General features: G+C 42.6%; 1 protein-coding gene across 7 annotated transcripts in view; it reads left to right on the forward strand.

Annotated features, from left to right (window-relative positions):
* Nucleotides 1–18,481, forward strand: part of PATJ (PATJ crumbs cell polarity complex component) — a 145,582-nt gene that overhangs the window by 115,665 nt on the left and 11,436 nt on the right. For all 7 annotated transcript variants that reach the window (XM_084528545.1, XM_084528543.1, XM_084528549.1 and 4 more), the window contains 5 exons: nt 9,317–9,400; nt 11,343–11,536; nt 13,326–13,473; nt 14,665–14,751; nt 17,448–17,565. In XM_084528545.1, coding sequence (XP_084384671.1) covers nt 9,317–9,400; nt 11,343–11,536; nt 13,326–13,473; nt 14,665–14,751; nt 17,448–17,565 — 631 coding nt within the window. The remainder of the gene's footprint in view (nt 1–9,316; nt 9,401–11,342; nt 11,537–13,325; nt 13,474–14,664; nt 14,752–17,447; nt 17,566–18,481) is intronic.

Below are 18,481 nucleotides of genomic sequence, written 5' to 3' on the forward strand. Positions count from 1 at the left end.
AGGCACGGGGAAGAAAGGATTGGCCTGGATAGTTGTCTTCATGTTGCTGGGATCTAGACTGCTGTAGCTCTTAAGCAGTCCTATTTCCTTTTATTCGGAGGGTTGATTTTTTTTTTTCTTTTCTCCAGTGTCTTTCATTTCACCTTCTCCTGCACCCCGGGGAGAACACAACACATGGCCTCTCCTTTAAAGCAATTAAACTGCGGAGTGGAGCTGGCTGAGGTACAGGGCTTTCAATTTGTGAGAAGATTTGTTTTTTGGTTATAGTCCAATCAAACTTGTAAAAGTAACTCTCAGAGCGGGAATTAAAAAATATAAAAAAAGCAGTGTTTTCAGAAACATCCCAAAATGAGGTTTGGGGGCTCTAACTCCGCTCCCCAGGACACCATCCTGCCCTCCCGCCCCCCTGCTTGCTGAACGACCCTATAAAAGCTCGTCAGCCCCGCCACTGCTAATGGCAGCCATAAACCTGACAGGAGTGTCATTGTCACTCGGCAGCTGCCAGCGCTCCCAGGGCGCCTGCACCGCTCCAGCCGCGGGACGCCCGCCGCTCGGGCCCCATCAACGCAGCAGGGCCTGCCAGAGCATCAGGGGGGCTCTGGGAGCTGGGCAGGGCTCTCCTCGTGCCTGGGCATCCAGCTCCGAGCCCAGGACTCTTGGCTGGACGTGGAGTTGAGCTTTCAGGCGTCAGCAGTCGCGGCAGCCAGCCAGCCTCTGTGGCTGGGTGCCCCAGGATGGAGGGGGCAGCCTGGGGCACAGCACCAGCGGCACCGCACCGTGGAGCTCACCATGGAGCTAGGAACCTTTCCTTAGCTATCCCGCTTTTGTTTCGGGGCACTCTGCACAAGTTGTTTCCAGGCAAATGGTTTGGTTTAAAGTACTGGGCTTTTTCCTCTGAAACTCCTTTTCCAGAAGGTTTTGATGAGGTTTTCAGTTTAAATCATCTGATTCCCAGGGTATCAAGGAATTGTTTGAAAAAGTTGTCCGTGTGCTCCTGCAGATGGCGTGTGGGTTTAATTCATCCTAACCCCATCATCACCACACAGTGGGCGAATACTGCAATGTCCAGTCCGGTCAGCAGCTTGCACTGAGCCATTTTATATAAAATAGGATTGCCACTTTACAGGGATCTTAATCTTGGCAGTACCCAGAAAAAAAGCATCACTCTGAGATAAAGACAGTTTGTTGGTAAGGTGGGAGAGCTGCTTTGCTCCACCCAAGTAATTTAGTAATGGTCGAGTTGATTACGAGTTGATTACGTGTAGTTTGTGACTCTGTGCTGTCTGGGCGATGAAGGTGCTGGGATGTGCCGGGGGGCATTTGGGGATTTTGGGATCAGTGGAGGCTGGTGCGTGGATGTTCCCTCTGGGTTGAGTTATAAAACCTCAGGAGGGGAGGAGAGCGCAGGGACTCAAGTGGGGCCTGAAACCACAGCTAAGTGCTGAGGAGGCACCTACAATATAAAAGGAAAAAAAAGAAAAAACAAAAACAAACAAACAAACAAAAAAAACATTGTAGGAGTGGGCTCCCGTGTATTTTGTATTGAAAATGACAACAAACCTCTTGTGCAGAATTTTTATGCTGGGCTGTCTACTTCGAATTGGATATATAAAAATGTTTTACTTTTGCTTTCAGCTGGCTTTAATAAAAAGCATTTCTAAGGCAATTAACAAACCTTAAGGTACTCCATCTGTAAATTAAAGTGATCCACAAAGCCAGGGAACTGGAAAACTCGAGCAGGGCTCCAAGAAGTAACAAAATATGCCTGCGCTCGGCTCTGACACCGGTTGGTGCAAGAGCTGGTCGCACAGGAGTCAGAGGAAAATCTTTCCTAATCGCCTCTGCTAGCCCAGAAGGCTTTCTGGCTTACAGCATGGCTGGGGGGCTTCGTGGTGGTTGGGATGCAGTTTGACAGCAGCGTATTTAGATTTATTCTGTCAGTCCAGGTGAGTCAGACCTTGCATAAACCCCATCTGTTATGGAGGGGCAAGGGAATAATCAAGAAAACTGTGACTTGGAATTGCAGCTGTTAGGACCCGCTGTTTGCCCCTGGAGCTGTGCGGGCTAATTACCCTGCGAGGATCTCGGCGCTGCCAAAGCCAGGCTGGTGCTAACACCGAAGCCAAGCGTGCTATCTGTGCTTTGTGCTGTGCTGCACGTTCAGCACACCCGAACGTGAGGGCTGGTGCAGCTCCTGCCTTCCTAAACAAACAGGTTCTCCCTTGGTGGAGCTTTCTCCCACCTCAGTTATATTTAGATTCAGGCAAGAAATAACTCCATCGGTTACAGACAGCTGAGGGCTGAGCAACTTTTTATACGGTCATCAAGTACAGCTAAGGCTGCAACCGTTTTAGTGGAATATGCTTACCTTGTAACTACAAATGAAAAGCAAGCTATTGGCCTCAGGAGGGTTTTAGCAGTATATTGGCTATAGATACAGATGCTGTTAAATCTATTAACAATGAATGGAACAATAGAAGAAAAAATGGTAATAGAAGTCCGAAGTTTTTAATCATGACTTGGGTATTGTAGGGGAAACGCTTGTGGTTGGGAGGGAAAAACATTCAGTCACTTGTTAAGCATCACCGACGTTTATAAAAGAGAAGGCAACTTAATGACAGTGGTAAACATAGTTAGCTCGAAATTGTGAGGAATTGCTTTGACTCCTGGTTGCATAATGTAAAAATGAAGTTGGTGGATTCATCATAATTCCAAGAGGACATTAGCTCGCAGCAGCATGAAAAAGCAAACAGCTTTGTACATGAGTTATCGCAAATGGGAATTAAAGCAGTAAGTTTTGCAAATCGTATATTTGATAGATCTTTGGCAAAGGTTTCGCTGACTGTATGGCGAGCAACATCTTGCTTGAAGAAGCTGGTGTCTTCCAGGAGTGTAAATCAACCATAAAATTTAAGCTAACAATATACAAAAGCAGTAGGACATATCAAAATGGACTTCACGGGTATCTTGCTTGCTGGTAGTTGAAACCACCGGCTTTTGGCTTCGTGTCTCAAATGCATTCAGGATCTCGTGCATTCTTTATATCCCGTGTTATGCACTGTGCACTGTAAATTTTCATTTTTTTTATTTATTTAATAAAATAATGAGAGTGAGAGAGTTAACATTTTAATATGTAGCTCTGTGTTTTATTATTCCCTCTAAAATGAGCATGTATACTTTTTGAAAAACTTTTGGTTTGCTTTGGCATGTGATTCATAGAAACATAGCTCTTTCTATCATTCTAACTTAAGTCATATATTTTTACACTAAACATCTTATTACCTTAGTTTTATTATTTCAGAATCAAAGGAGAGCTTGCAAATGTCTATGACTGCAGACCGAAGGAATGTTAATGAATAGTGCCATTGAATTTTCAGGTTTGAGCTTTTCTGATCTTAGAGAATATAACTGTAAGCAAAAATATTATGCAAGCCGAATAAAATTTAAATAAATAAGGACCAGATGTAACTATAGGGGCCTATAAAATGTAATACAAATATTATCCACTTCCTTAAAATAAATCTGTATTTTAGTATGAAAAATTATATTCATATTGATGTTGTGGATTAATCTTTTTTATGAAAGTTGGCAAGTGAACACCATCTCTTGCAAGGGCTTGTTCTTAAATGGGAAACAGACCTTTTGTTTTGACCTTGAGTAGAGAAGTTTTTCAGTATCATGCAATGGTAAAGCATTTTTACATTAACACAGTAATACATTTTTACATTATATAGCCTGTTTTATTACAGTAGTGTTTGGCTTGGGATTTTGGGTGCCTGTTAATGGTTTGTGAACGCTAGCAATTGCAAAATATTTGAGTGTTAGAAGGAGGTACATGCAGCATGATGCATAAGGTAAACTTCTGTAAGAAGTCAAGTGATTTGCTTTGAGTTGGCCTTCGTTTTTTGTTGCTGAACTGTTATCTTTTAGGTTCCATTTAGATCTGCAAATGGAAGATCATAACAGAGCTGTTGTAATTTCCTCTGCCTACAAGGAACCAGCAGCTGGATTTATTTTAACTACTGAAAGATTCTTATATGGGACTAATTCTTCAACGAAGCACACTGTGCAACTAGTTGACTTCTACTTTATCTGTGAACCAGCCTGTAAAAACGAAATGACAATTTTACTACTCCGGACAAAGTATTGTAAAAGTTGAAAAGGAAATAACTAATGATATTTTACTTGCCCTGGGAAAGAGATAAGTCTGTAATCCTGCAGTCAGCAAAAAGCCTCGTAGCTTTATTATCTATACTAAACGTTAATTTAGTGTAACGTTTGTGGCTATGTAGGAAATCTGTTGGAAACGTGTAATACTATCTTAGGAAAACACAACTTGTCAAGTAAATCCAAAAACATTTTTTCCTGAATGTTTTTTTTTATATGCAGCTTACTTTTTTGCTTCCTCAGGAAAGTAATTCTCGCAGAAGGCCTCATTTCTTTCACCACATACATTATTATGGTAGCGGTAAGATTGCACCTAACTACAGACCAAATTGTGATATAGCCACTTAAAATTCATATCATTCCAACAGTTTGCTGTCTCCTTTCTATCACTGCTCGACCATATAGGTTCCTCAAAACCTGTTCTCTCTGTGTTCTGACCTGGATGTTTAGCATTACCTGTCCATACTGCTCAGAAGAGTCTGTTCAGAGAGGACAGGTACCTCTTCCCCGTGTAATGCTCTCCTGGTCTAGGGCAAGTGGCTGGCAATGTCTACAGGTCTAGAGAGAGCCTTGTAGCTGTAGGGGACAGAGCTATGGATCTGGTTTCTACTCCCATGACTGTTCTGGTTTTTGTCTGATGTTTACAACTTTAAAACTCACATCTTGGAAAATGCACTTGGGGATTTTGAAACAACTTATTTCCAACAGAGTACTCAGTGTTGTTTTGTGCTGGTGGCTTTTGCAGTCCTCCGTGTTCGCCTCATTCCTGTGAAGTGCCTTTGATCCTGCCAAAATAATGGCTGGGTGTTGTAGGCTGAAGTAGCACAGCAAAGATGAACTCAAATTTAATATTAGTTCAGTTAAAGGAATAGTTTGATGTGAATGATCTGCAGTAGCTGTTCACTGCTATGGCAAGAAGCCTCTTTACCAGAATTCAGGCCTTTTTCCTTTCAGATGCAGTCAATACCAGGTGTGTGGGGATTCCTCTGTTCCAGTTATTCTGAAATCCCCCCTCTGGCATGCTCCTACGCCTTTTATCAGATGATACAACTTCATCAAAATATCCACAGTGTTTAATGTTGAGCCTTCTTGCTGTCTTGTGCCCATTTAATCCCTCTGCTTCCAGCATTTGCAAATAACATAGTAGTCTAGGGTTTGATTTTCAGTGGAAAAGGGCACCTGCACGGAAAACTGCTGCTTGTCCTTCTGAAGAACAGCTGCATAGAAGAAAATAAACTGGCTCAGATGCTATAAACTTGCAGCAAATATGTGAGCAGTCCCAGCCTAAAGCCAGACAGCTTGTGAGCCTTTCTCAACACTGTTTATAGTCCTGCAGGCTTTTAAGGTTTGCTTGGTCAGTGATTTTCCTGAATAGGCAGCTGACATCGCCACCTTTCTCCCGAAGGTTCAAGTAAGACAGTGCTATGTGGTCATTGCCTGAGGTCTCTGCCTTAGCGGTTCTTGACATTTAAGATAGAGGGATTAAGCTGTCACTCTTAGTGAATGTAATTCTTAATGGGAGCATTTCTATTTGTGCTCTCTGCTGATGGGTGCGTTGATATGCTTCCCCTGCCGGGTCTCTGAAGTTGTTATAAATCAAGCAGAAAAAATATTCACAGTTGGGGTGGAGTTGAGATCCAATTTCCCAAGAGTTCAGGGCTATTCCCCTCCCTTAAAAGAAAACACAATGTAGATCACACTTAGCATGTTTTACAAGCTGTATTTCCCCTACGTAGATTTAGCTAAGCAGTGGTAGACAGCTTCCCTTCTACTTGGACTGAAGTTTTCTTGGTCAGATGTTCACACCTGTGAGCATGGACTTTGTCTAGCATAGAATTGTGCTGATTTTATGCCCTAGCTTGTATTCTGCATCCTGCCTTCATGGACATGAGATGTTAAACTTTGCATTAATTCCTGATTAATGGTGCCAGACTGATGGAGCAGTCAAAATATACAAAGATGAAAGCTTTAAGTTTTTTAATGTATCTGTAAACCTTATGATGTGTGTGCTTTCAGCAACAAGATATCTTTCTTTAAATAGCTGTGTTCTTGATATGGTGAGCATTTTTATTTTCCCCTTCTGTGCTGATAGTTTTTGTGGACTGCCGTTATCTATACGAAACTAGCAGTGAGAGGAGGTTGTGAGGGATGGGAATGAAAATCTGTCCACAGCCACCATTAATTCACAGCCTGTAGTTGGACATTGACACCACTTTCCCTCCCTCTCTGTTTTATTGATTGACTGTTGGGTGGGTTTTTTTGAACTATTAAGGACATGACTTCTCAAGATGCTGAGCACAAATCTGAATTTGAAGCTGGTGAGTAGGAGCTGCAGATGTCCAGTAACCGAAACCCATCCTTTAAATAAATGTTCTGTATTGGTTTAGTCGTGATAGATCCCAGGTTGTTTTCTGATGCACTGAGATGAGTGTTACAGCTTAAATCTGTCATTACAGATCGGGGCTTAGTTGTTAGATGGCTGGAATAATACATTAAATCACTTTACTGCATGTTCAAGCTCTTTTTAAAATATAGGTATCAATAAAATATTTAATAATGTCAGTAATTTCTAGTGATTTGTCATGGATGATCAAAACTAATAGGGCCTTACCCAGATCCCACTAGGTTCAATGGAAAAAGATTACTTCTGGGTTAAATTTATATTGAGCCGATGCCAGAAATAACAGAGGTAAGACGTCTTTTGTCACAGTTTATAAGCTAAGGAAGGTAAGACTTATGCTATGGACTATTTTAAAATCTTGAGAGTACATTGCAGGCACATTTCTTCATTCTGCTTTTAATTGATTTGATAAGCCTCTTTCAACTATGCTGCTTCAAAAAAAAGCTCAGAAAACAGTATTTTGGCAGGTCAGATGGATGTTTCCTTCTTCAGAGTAGGCTCAGACTGAACAGGAATGTAACTTTTCATGCCTTATGTATTCTTAGTTCTAGGTCTGGCTTCTAACATGTGCAGGAACTGCAGAGTAGTACTGAATCGTTACCTTTGCAAATCAGTGATGCAGATTATTCAACTGAAACCACTTGGTAATTCCTGAATCTAAGCCATAAGTATATGTGGTTTTACATTCAGTAATGTGGTACTGGGAGAAGCTGGTAGCTGTTACCAATGGCACATGCAATTTTTTCTTCTGAACCTCTTATTCACCCACTGCCCTCATGTGCCCTACTTGGATGATGCTGTCCTGGCAAGCTGGTCAATATTGTGTGTTATCTTGTTGGTGATTTCTAAATGCCTTCTATTATAAAAGTGTTTAGAAAAGTAAAAGTGAAGCGTGCTATTGAAGTTCTAAAACCAAAGACTCAGCTTTTTCTCAAACTTACCCATGATCAGCCTTAGGTGAAAAAATATACATAAAAATATACATCACTGTCACTGTATTGGCTTCCACCCAGACAAAAGTCTCTTGTGTTGACTAGAGTTACAGGATCAGTTTTAAAACAGCGGTAACAAAAGAGGGGGAAAAAAAAAAAAAAAAGGAAGATCTCAGATGTGTAGCAGAGAAGTTCAGCAGTGCTGAGACGGACGTGAATGTGTTACTTGGTCCCACTGGTAATTGCTGCTCCAGTTATTTCAAGCAAACCCTGTGGTTGCCAACGGTATATTTTTTTAAATCAAACTGTTCTTTTGATTTTCTTAATTACCATGGTACACAGCTCATGGTATTTTGCCTTCATTTATGTAGATTGAAATCTCTCTTTCCCCATCTGGGACGCTTGTATCAGCTGTAATCCATTTGTGATTAAAATCCTTCAGGCTTTTTTCAGTGACTGGTGTACATGTATCAAAGATGAAGCTTATGACAGTGGTGCTGTGCTGCAGCAGCAGCAGCAGAGCGGCTGTAGATACAAGTCCACATCATTAAATAAGGTGTAGTGGGAATGAAAGGGAATAATGCTCTCAGTGTTGTCTTGATCAGAGCGCTAGCTTTAGGGCATCCGCGCTCTCTTTCTGTTCAACATACACCATGTGTGCCGGGGAAGTATCACAAGGCAACATGGGGGAAGCTAACTTGGTGATGAGAGATGTAGTATCTCACAGTGTTTGCAAAACACGAGCGTGCTTTGTTCTGCCACAGCAGCTATTTCCTGCTCCAGGAAGGCCGCGCACAGTGGGCTTGCACCCTGCTCACCTCACAGCCTCCTGTTGCACACACCGCGGAAAGACGCGTGTTTGACTGCTGTGTCAAACTTGACAAAGGGACTTAACAGCCACAGCTTTTTTGTTGGTCGTGTTTGTCTGAGAATGGGTTATCCGATATCCTGAGTAGCTAACCTAATCACAGAGTATTTATCCAGAGCAGTTTTAAAGTTCTTCCTGACATTGGGGATGCCTTTGGAGAGGGCAGCAGCCTGTGCACGGTGCCCATCTTTTTGTGAGTGCTGGTGGTTGTCAGAACCACAGCTGAAGTGCTGTAACAGGATGTTCACCTATTTGTTTCAGGAGGGAAAAAAAAAAAAAAAAAAAAAAAGAACAATGCAAAAGGAAAGCACCAGCAAGAGAACAGTATGTTCTTTGTAATGCTTTTTCTTCAGGGACATCTATTGCTGGCAATAAGATTAAATCACTGAAACCTTCCCTGAAGCTACATCTGCCACTGACTACATTTTCCAACCTCAGTAATAAACTAACATTTGCCATTGTTCGTTTCTTCTGGATTTCATTTCTTACAGATTTAACCAGCACTATTTACCACAAGGCATTCAGCTCTTGCTTAAAGCTGAGTTCTATGCCAAGTCCCTAAAAATATTCATAGCTCCAAAGAATCTGGTTTTAAATAATATCATAAAAAGTAGATGATATTAATACCCCGGTTCACACCGAGTTCAAGTATTGCTGATGCCAATGTATAAAAATGATAGAAGCCCAAGAAGCTCTAGGCGAGCCTACCCTGAAGTGGGGAACAAGATCCTTTTTACCGTATTATTAGCTCTCTGTATTGTGACTGTGGCAGTCATTTTCTTATCAGAAACTCTTAGAAGTGTCTATATATCTATGTGAATGCATTTTCTCCTCATGTGCTGTGCCCTCTTGGTGCAGAGCCATTGATGGGCTGTGGCCTGGTCCGGCACTGCCGGCGCATGGACGGGGCGTTGATGAGGGAACTGACTCAGCCCTCTCTTCCCGCAGGATGCCATCGTGATCCACGAAGTTTATGAAGAAGGGGCAGCAGCCAGAGATGGCAGGCTTTGGGCTGGAGATCAAATCCTTGAGGTAAACGCTTCTCGTCATTGCATGCACTTGCTTGCGTCTTTGTGGTGTAGATTGGTGTTCGGTTCAGCATAGGTTTCCTTCAGCGAAAACAGAGACCCTTTGCAGGAGCTGTACTTGAAGCTGCTTTTCTGCCACTGAGACCATCCTGACAAATTCCCATTTCCTTACATATTCACATAAACTGAAGGGACAAATTGAGAATGTATTAAATTTAATTGAGCACGGCAGTTCTCGAATTACATAGTTCAGCTGTCATGTCCAATAGCTCGGCGTTATTCATCTGTTTAATCTTGCATTCAGAGGTCTTTCGTTCGCTGCGGCCGGAGCTGTGGCATCTGCTCTGCCCGTGCGTGAGGCTCAGGGCAGGACAGCGATGGCGGCCACAAGGCCTCAGGGCCGCCGCCATCCGCGGCCATGAGCGCTGCCGGCTCCCTCAGGCCAGGCCTCCTCACGCACGGCACTGCTTTTAGCGAATAAACGTGGTATTCCTGCAGCAAGGATGGAAGTCGAGGTGGGAAGGGGTTAAGAAAGAAGTGCTGGTCTGCAAATGAAACTTGCGTCAGGCAGTGGGTGCGCAGCTGTTTACAGTGCCTCGCTGTCAGATCAGGACAAATTCCCAGCATGGCCATTAAGGCGTTAGTGTGTAGGGTTAGAAAAATAGTGAGGGGCACTTGGGGAGCTGTCTTTACAGCTCTTGCACAGAAAATGTTTTTTTTTAGCGTTAAGGCTGACTGTTATTTTCATTTTATAAATAACTGTGTATTAACAGAGTACGATAATTAGCCAGGGGATAAAAATGGGGAAGGTTAATTAATTCTTCACTGGCCAAACAGGAAAGTGCTAATGTTTGTGTGCCATAATATTGTTATTATTTCAGCTTTTAAAAGCTGTACTAATGAAGCAGAAGGATGACTCTGAATGAGTTTCAGATTGGTGTGATAAAGCACACATAGATGCCATGTCAAGGAAACAATACTGAGGCAGTGTATAAATAAATGACTACAGAGTTAGTACAAAAATAAATACAATTACTGTAGATTAGGCTTAATTATCTTAATGCAAAATCAAGTATGATTATAACTTAGCATATTTAGAAATACAGAGAAATATTTCCATTGCCTTAAAACTTATTATTTTATGTAAGTATACTACCATTTTATTGTTATTCAGCTACAGTCCATGCTGCTTCCTAGCCAGACTTGGAAAACATTTATGCGTTGATATTTGAAGAAAAGGGATTTTTGCCCAACAGAGTATGAGCAAACACCTTACAGGGCATCTCTGTGTCAGATATGGCAAAGTTCAGAGATCAGATTTCAAGTTTTGATAGTTTTTTCAGGTACTTAAGCATTCAATCAGAACTTTTTGTTCGATTTGATAATACTGAAACATTTCCAGGTTACTGTAAGACAAATGTAATCAAATGCTACAGGAGTGGTCTTGTGTGCCATCTATTGGAATAAAGCAAAATAACCATTTAACATGTCCTGCCTCGGCTTCACCATGGCCATTTGCTAATGTTTCTGATTCCTGGTGTCGTTGGCTGGACAGCATTACCTAGCCAGGGGAGGAGGAATTCAAGCACTGGTACCTGTAAGGAGGAGTAGAGGCATAGGAAGGTTGAAGGGAGCACGTCATGTGTTGTCTAGTTGTAAGGATGTAAGCACTGTTCAAGATTCCAGTATTTAAAAAGAAGGACGGAATAGCTACAGAACTTATATGCCCCAATGTTTTGATTGTTTGAGTTTAATCTAGACGGTGGCAGAACGCACACAATCTCATTCAGCAGGAAAGCAGACGCTCAGCCCTCTGGAAATCGGAGCACTAAATTAGAGTGCCAAGAGGTGTCAATTTGACAAATTTGTCCTGTCACACAAGGGTAGGATGTGATGAAAGGATCATTCGCATATGTCATTTGGAAAGAAAACACTGATTATTTCAGGTGAACGGGATCGATTTGCGGAACGCCAACCACGAAGAAGCTATCACTGCGCTGAGACAGACGCCTCAGAAGGTGCAATTGGTTGTTTACAGAGATGAAGCTCATTACAAAGATGAAGAAAATTTAGAGATCTTCCATGTAGATATTCAGAAGAAAACAGGTCGGGGACTAGGGCTCAGCATAGCTGGAAAACGGTAAGAGCTTCTCTTTGATCAGACTGCACTACAAATGGGAAATACTTTGCTTTTCGCCATGTGAACAGCTGTAGCCATTAAATGGAGTATGAAATAAAGGAAAAAGTCCATGAGCAACAAGATTTTGTATCTGAGTATCTTCAAGGATGTCATGGGGTTGCGATCCTTACTTCTCTTAACAGAACAACAGCAGACCTGTGTAATAAAGGCTGCTATTCCCTGGGAAAACTCCCAGCCTGTGGCACTGTGTCCCACTTTGTGCATGCCCAGGTGAGCACATGGAGAACTGGGGAAAGCTCTGGTGGCTTAAAAAAGCCTAAACAGAGCTGTGGCTGAGCCTTTCTCTGATTTCAACATGGGAAGAAAACTTTCCTATTTCAAAATACGAGGATGAAAATGGTTTCATCTGTTAGATCTATAGCCTGCTCAGTTTCAAAATGACCAGTTTTGGTGGAAGGTAAGAGGCTGGTAAAGATTTAGACCCAAATCATGTAAGACATGTGAGTGACCATACAACACCACAGACAGTGGCTCTGTGAATAGAGAACAGAATCCCAGATACTGCGGTAGGTAACAGCTGCTTAATAAAATCTGACTTCTTGCTGATATATTTCTAAACCAGTGCTATTAGATCATTCAAACTAGAGCACTGATAGATTTAATCTTTCATTGCTAGAAGAGATTTACAGCACGACACAGGCGAGCACTCATTCAGCTCTGGTGGGTACGAATTGTATGGTTGCTCTCCTGCATTGCCAAAAAAAATTTATTTTCCCAATTACAAATCATCATGTCGTTATCCTGACTGCGTATGGTCAGTGAAGTTTCCACAGCAGTTTTTTTTTCTTTTACAAGAGTGGTGATGTTTAACCCAGGTGTTGTGAGCAGATTGCAGGTTGGGTAATTAATATAGCTTATGTAAATTACCCTACAGATGGTAATACAGACTCCAGCCCTCCCTCGGCTGCTTCTGTGCAAAACTTCCTGTACTGTTGCTAACTGCTTGCCTTGTGGGGGTTCCCACCTTTTGAGGCAATCTCCGTTCTGAAGTTGATTTGATGATGGCCAGCGATCAGCCAGTGAAACCTTATGTCCTGCAGGGTGAAGGATCCCAAGCCCGTGCATCTCAGCCCATACCAGCTCCACAGCGAGCCCTGGTAGCTGGGGCTGGGCACAGAGGGGTCCTGCAGCATGGGAAGGGAGCCTCCTGCCGAGGCTGCAGCTTGGGAATCTGCTCACATGCCCCTCAGCTGCCCGACTGCTGCTTTCCAGTTCTCGCAAGCCTCGCTGCAGGCGGACAGCCACAAAGCTGGATTTTCTGCTGTATAACTCAGTCCAAACTTAAAAGTCTTCTCTGCAAACTTCTCTCCGTTTGGGGCCTCCAGGGTTTTAGAGAAGAAACCAAGCTGAACCTTTAGGGGGAATATAAAAAGTAAAGTAAAAAAATCTGAGGCTGCATAATTCAGATCAGGCACATGAGGGGATGGTTTAACTCCATTTTAGTCTGATCCTTGGCTTTTTTATTTATACAAGTGGTATTTTTCATGAATCTTTATGGATTAAGCAGAACTAACAGAAAAAGGGGAAAGACAGCATTAAACGCAGCAAAACATGCCTCAATTTTAAATTTCAGATTTTTTTTTACACTCAAAGAGTTGAATGGGGTATAAAACTTGTTCGTGCTCTTCTCACAGGTTTCTTTTAATGTCTCTTAAATGCAAGTAATCTAAATTGGTCTCCCAAAGAATATTGGATTGTGTAATTAGCCATATGCTTCTTGCATTGTTAGAAATGGAAGTGGAGTGTTTATCTCTGACATTGTTAAAGGAGGAGCTGCAGACCTAGACGGAAGATTAATTCAAGGAGATCAGATTTTGTCTGTTAATGGAGAGGATATGAGAAATGCCTCACAAGAGACTGTTGCCACTATACTTAAGGTGAGTACATAATACATTTAAGATATGGAATTGCAGTTACTGACACTGTGCGAGGTAATTATCCTGAAGTGCTATTTACTCATACACAGGACAGCTCAGACTGATTACAAAGACAGGAATTTCATCTGAAATTACTGCGAGAGATTCATTTAAAATCACTTCATGTGTATTTAGAAGTGGAATGGCATGAAATGAGAAAACAAAGACATGTATAATATTTAGACATTTATTTGAAGATGCAACTGTATATTTCATGAGCTAGAAAAATATTTTGAAACCTGAGAGGCATACAAATGAGAGCTGCCCTGAAGTAAAGTGCCTTTGGCTTTGCTGTACTAACCTGCAACTATAAAACTGCAACTTCAATCCGTTTCTGCACAGCTTTTCATCTTGCAGGGGTGGTTGTATACTTTGAAGTTGTGTGGTCTGGGAGAAAATTTGCCTTTTTCCCTTAGAAAGCATGTGGCTGCTGTCTGGGCTTGAGAGGGAGGAGAGGACCCAGGATGCCCCAGCCGCAAATTCCCATTGTCAGCTCCTTCATCAGGGCTGACAGCCTGGACCAAGGGTGAAATGAAGGGTGGGAGCGCTGCTGTGGGACCCACTTGTATACAAAACTGCATCTGGAGGCGAGGGCTTTTTCCCTGCCATCACCACCAGTGTTCCTGCATAGGATTCCTTTCTTTCTGGAAAGGGAAGGTTAATTATTTCCTTTTTTTTTTTTTTTAATTTTCCTTTCAGGATTGGTACTTAGCCAAAAGTACCTATTTAAAGACTGGAAATAGGTGATATGAGGGCATAATGTGAAGCTGAGCCCAAATTTGTTAAATTCACCCTTTTCTGTGGCTTTTCCCTCTGAAGTCTGTTTCACGAGTATTGTTTGTGACAGACTTCCGTGGAAGAGTCGGGGGCTTTTTATTTGTTTTAATTGTGTAATTGGCCATCTGCAGTGTGACCTAAGAACCCTTTGCCAGTAGAAACATTCATACTGCCTTCAGCAACCAGGATAAACCCCAATCGGGGGACAGGTACTTCTTATACATCCAAATGAAAGTGTTAATATTTTTAGCATTCAGCACATTGTGGTTTTCTTCCTGGGGTTGTGGTGCTGAATATAAACACAGTTCTCTCCAGGAAAGCATGAAATATTATATGTCTACTTAAATGCTGTACATTGTGGTTCTTTTTCCCAAGTGTGCCCAAGGCCTAGTGCATCTCGAGCTTGGGAGGTTGCGAGCTGGATCGTGGCTGTCAGCACGGAAAACATCCCAAAACAGTCAGGTTAGTGACAAATTCATATGTATAAAATGAAGCTGTGAAGGGCAAGGAATGGGAACAATGCACGAGGCTCAGTTCTTCTATCATTTACTGCTGAGGATGTGGAACAAAATACTTTATCACAATAATTTGCTTTGCTCAGCTGCAGAAAAAGCATCGTGCTGAAATGCTGAATAAGTGGAAGAATTGGTTAATGATTTTTTTGTTTGTTAGTGTCTTCCCGAAACGCATCAGAAATATGTAATATCTTTCTCAAATGATGATGCCCAGAAGTTTTTTCGACCTGCAAAAAGCGCTGAATGCATTTGCTGCAGCTGTTTTGTCAATCAAAATGAGTTAATGAAACTGAACTGTATCTTCGCCTATCTTATGGCAGAACCACATGAGAGCTGCTTTGCTCTCAAAGAAAACACAGAGCAATTTCCTGCTTCACTTGCTTTTTACCTGAAGCGAGGACAATTCATTTTTCAATCAGTGCAGGGCTTTCCCCCTCTTCTCTCTTCCCCAATCCACTCAGACATTGATACTATTAGTATTAAAGTCTAAGTACAGCAAGAAGGAGAAGCAAGGCTTAAATGACTTAGAAAACTGGTTTTTAATGGATTTTTCCCTCTGAAGACTGACTGTTTTGCCATGATATTGAAGTTTCAAATGTCCCAGAGAGAGACAAGCTGTGGTTCACAGCAGTGCAATTGCTAGGGAGTGTTTTGCCTGCCCTCTGCACCGGGGCAGCTGCTGGGGACATGGGGGACGTTGCCAGCACGCCTCCCTCTCCTCAGCATGCAGAGGCTGAGCACCAGTGGGATCCAGCCCAGCCTCCACAAATGCTAAGAGAAGGGGCTTGGTTTTGGAATGGCAAGGAGCAATAGGAGGCTTAGGGATGTACTTTAATGCAGGAATGTTTTTAGAGAAAAAAACAATCCTAGTGATCAGGTTGGTAGGAGAAGAGGCTTGTCCTTGATTTCGTGCATGAACAATCCAAAAGGGTGCCAAAAAATCATAGTCATGTGGCATGATTTCTTAACTTTATGAAGGCCAGCAGTGATCTGGTCTGCTGTCTGTGTGGGTGAAGTGTCAGGAAGGGCTAAGGAGCCCGTAGCCATGTGGGAACAGCTGTGCTAAGCCCAGCTTTAAAAATAATGCCTAAATATTGTTGGAGAAACATCTGCATTCAGGCAAGGAAAAATGAAGCAACAGAGGAACATGATACTGATTGCATTAAGTGAAGACAGCGGTCGTGATTATTACTTTTTGGGTTGTTTTATCAACAGTTAGCATAAGCAAGAGCTCTGTAATCAAAAAGTGATAGTTAAAAATGATTGCATATTGCAATGTAAACTCATAGCTGAAGCAAAATGCCAGAATATTTTTCTAGGTAGAAAATAAAATCAAATGCTAATGATGTCATCTCCCTTTCTAGCATTTTGTAGCCTTTTCAGGAACCTGTTAATTTCTGTGTTTCTTTTAATATGAGAAGTCTTAGCTGCTGCTCTTAATGCAGAGTCATTGGAGAGCCTGCATCTCTCTGCTCCGAAGTGACTTGGTGATTTTGAAAATGGAATAAATGTTTCTCAGCAAAACAGTTCCAAGAGTTATAAAAATCTTGGCAGATAATACGGCAAATCAGCTTGAATGATTTGCACAACTGTGAGCGATGTGTCAGAAGCTGCTGGCCAAGAGCATCCAGAACTTTTGTCCTCACTTGGCTTTTTTTTTTTTTTTTTTTGGTCTGGTGCATACCTTTAACAGTAGAAACATAAGCCTCGTGGTGCAGGACAGTGATTTCTTTCACGCACATTGCAAATTGTGTTAAGTGACCCATGAATTGGCAACTAGACGTGGAAATTGTGCTCTGCCTGTTGTTCGTCACTGACAGCTGCACACTGGTCAGTTAGGATGAATGCTGCCAGAGCTTTTGATTCGCCGCCTAATGCATTTAGGGGAAGAAAGCTCTGCTGTGCGCCCAGAAGTGTGGAGCAGATCTTTGTTTCGTATAAGCCAGCTTAGTCAAAAAGGTCTGGCTGCAGTGAAACCTGTTGTTCAGACACATTTCCTATACTGATAACGACGTTTTCTCCGAGGGGGAGCAAGTCTGAAGATAAGGCCAGATAGGGAGATAGGGAAAAGCAGTGCTGGAAGGGAGCGGTGCAGAGTTGATAGCGTGCACGAGCAGCTATCTGCCAGCTTGTCCCTCCTGTTGGCAGTAAGACAGGGGCATCCTGTGCTGCATGCACCTCTGTTGTTATTCTGGAAGTGGGGGGGGATCCTGGTTAAATGGTCGTGGGGAAGATGCCCACCAGATTTATCAGCAACCATTATTTCCCCTTGTCCTCAAGCTTGGAGAGAAACTGGGAGTAAGCGATGGAGGAGGTTAATCCTTCATTATGACCTCTAGTGCAGATCACAGAATCACAGAGTGGTTGAGGTTGGAAGGGACCTCTGGAGGTTTTCTGCCCCCAAAACCCCCAAGAGCCATTCTGTAGTACCACTGAACAACTCTACACGTGCACCCACAACGCAGAGACAGGTTGTGGTAGGCTCCATCAGGGGAAATGAAGCTGGAGGTTTCCACTCGTGTGGCTGATGCAGCATTTCCACTCTGATTTCCCAGAGGACAGCTGCGCCCGTATGTCACAGGAGCTGGTTTGAAGTTCACGTTTGGGTTTGACTCTCAGGTTCTGATTTATGTTTAATTTCAGGCGAGCCAACAGAGTGCCCACAGCCACTTCCACCCCACACTTGCTCCGGTCCTCTCTACCTTGCAGAATGTTGTCAGCACGAAAAGGTCTTCAGCAGATGTCTCTCAGAGAAACTCAGGTATTTTCCGGACAGCCGTCAGAATAGCTGCATGTTGCTTGCACTGTTGCTCTTTTTGTACAAAAGAATACTTGAATACTTGAGTCTGGTTTTCCTACACAGCCTCCCAGAAGACGCACCACTGATGTTGTAAGACCCTTAACACTTTCCTGCAGATGACATTGCTTTCATGTCGCATTGTAGAGTAATGGCTCCTCTATTTTAAATGCAGAATTCTTGCACCCTGCTATTCCCCAGTGCCCTTGTCAGAGGCTTAGCACAGGCAAGGTTCTTATAGAATAGTTTTTTTCAGGGAATAAAGCTGCCACCACTTCATTTATATCTGTGTTGCTCTTGAACGTATAAAAGGGTGTTTTGTAAAAAGTCACAATGCCCAGATTGCAATTTGCAGATTTAGCAAGTGCTGAATCTACAACTTGCGGGAACCTGTAGCGGGCCTGCACATTTGTGTGCTCTGCACTGAGTCAGAAATTTGTAACCTTAGCTTGTGGCTGACCATGGGCAGAAGACGTTTCTTCTGGCTTTTTGCATGCACTGGAGGAGACCTGGCTTTTTGGGCAGCCTTCCTTGCACCATGTTGATGAAGGGCCCTGCAGCTCTAACAGTGCACATCTGTGTGTCCTGGCTCAGTGTCCCCAAGGCTGCGCTTCCCATGGTGTCGGACCTTGCAGCACCTCAGCAGTCCTGCCTTGAGCACTCATAACAGATAGCTGCACAAGCACACACGTGGCAGTAAGAAATACTGATATGTATTAACAAGAATCTTCTAAAAGATTCTTAAAACAGGTTAATTAAAGCTGGTACAATTACGGATTATTCCAGCAGAGCCCAGGACCTGACTACACCATCAGCTCTTAAGCTATTTAGTCCCAGTCAAATGATTCATTTGCAGTGTCCCTTTTTCTTCATTTTTTTT

This window comes from Aythya ferina (assembly GCF_964211825.1).
Source record: "Aythya ferina genome assembly, chromosome: 8".
Classification (NCBI taxonomy): domain Eukaryota; kingdom Metazoa; phylum Chordata; class Aves; order Anseriformes; family Anatidae; genus Aythya; species Aythya ferina.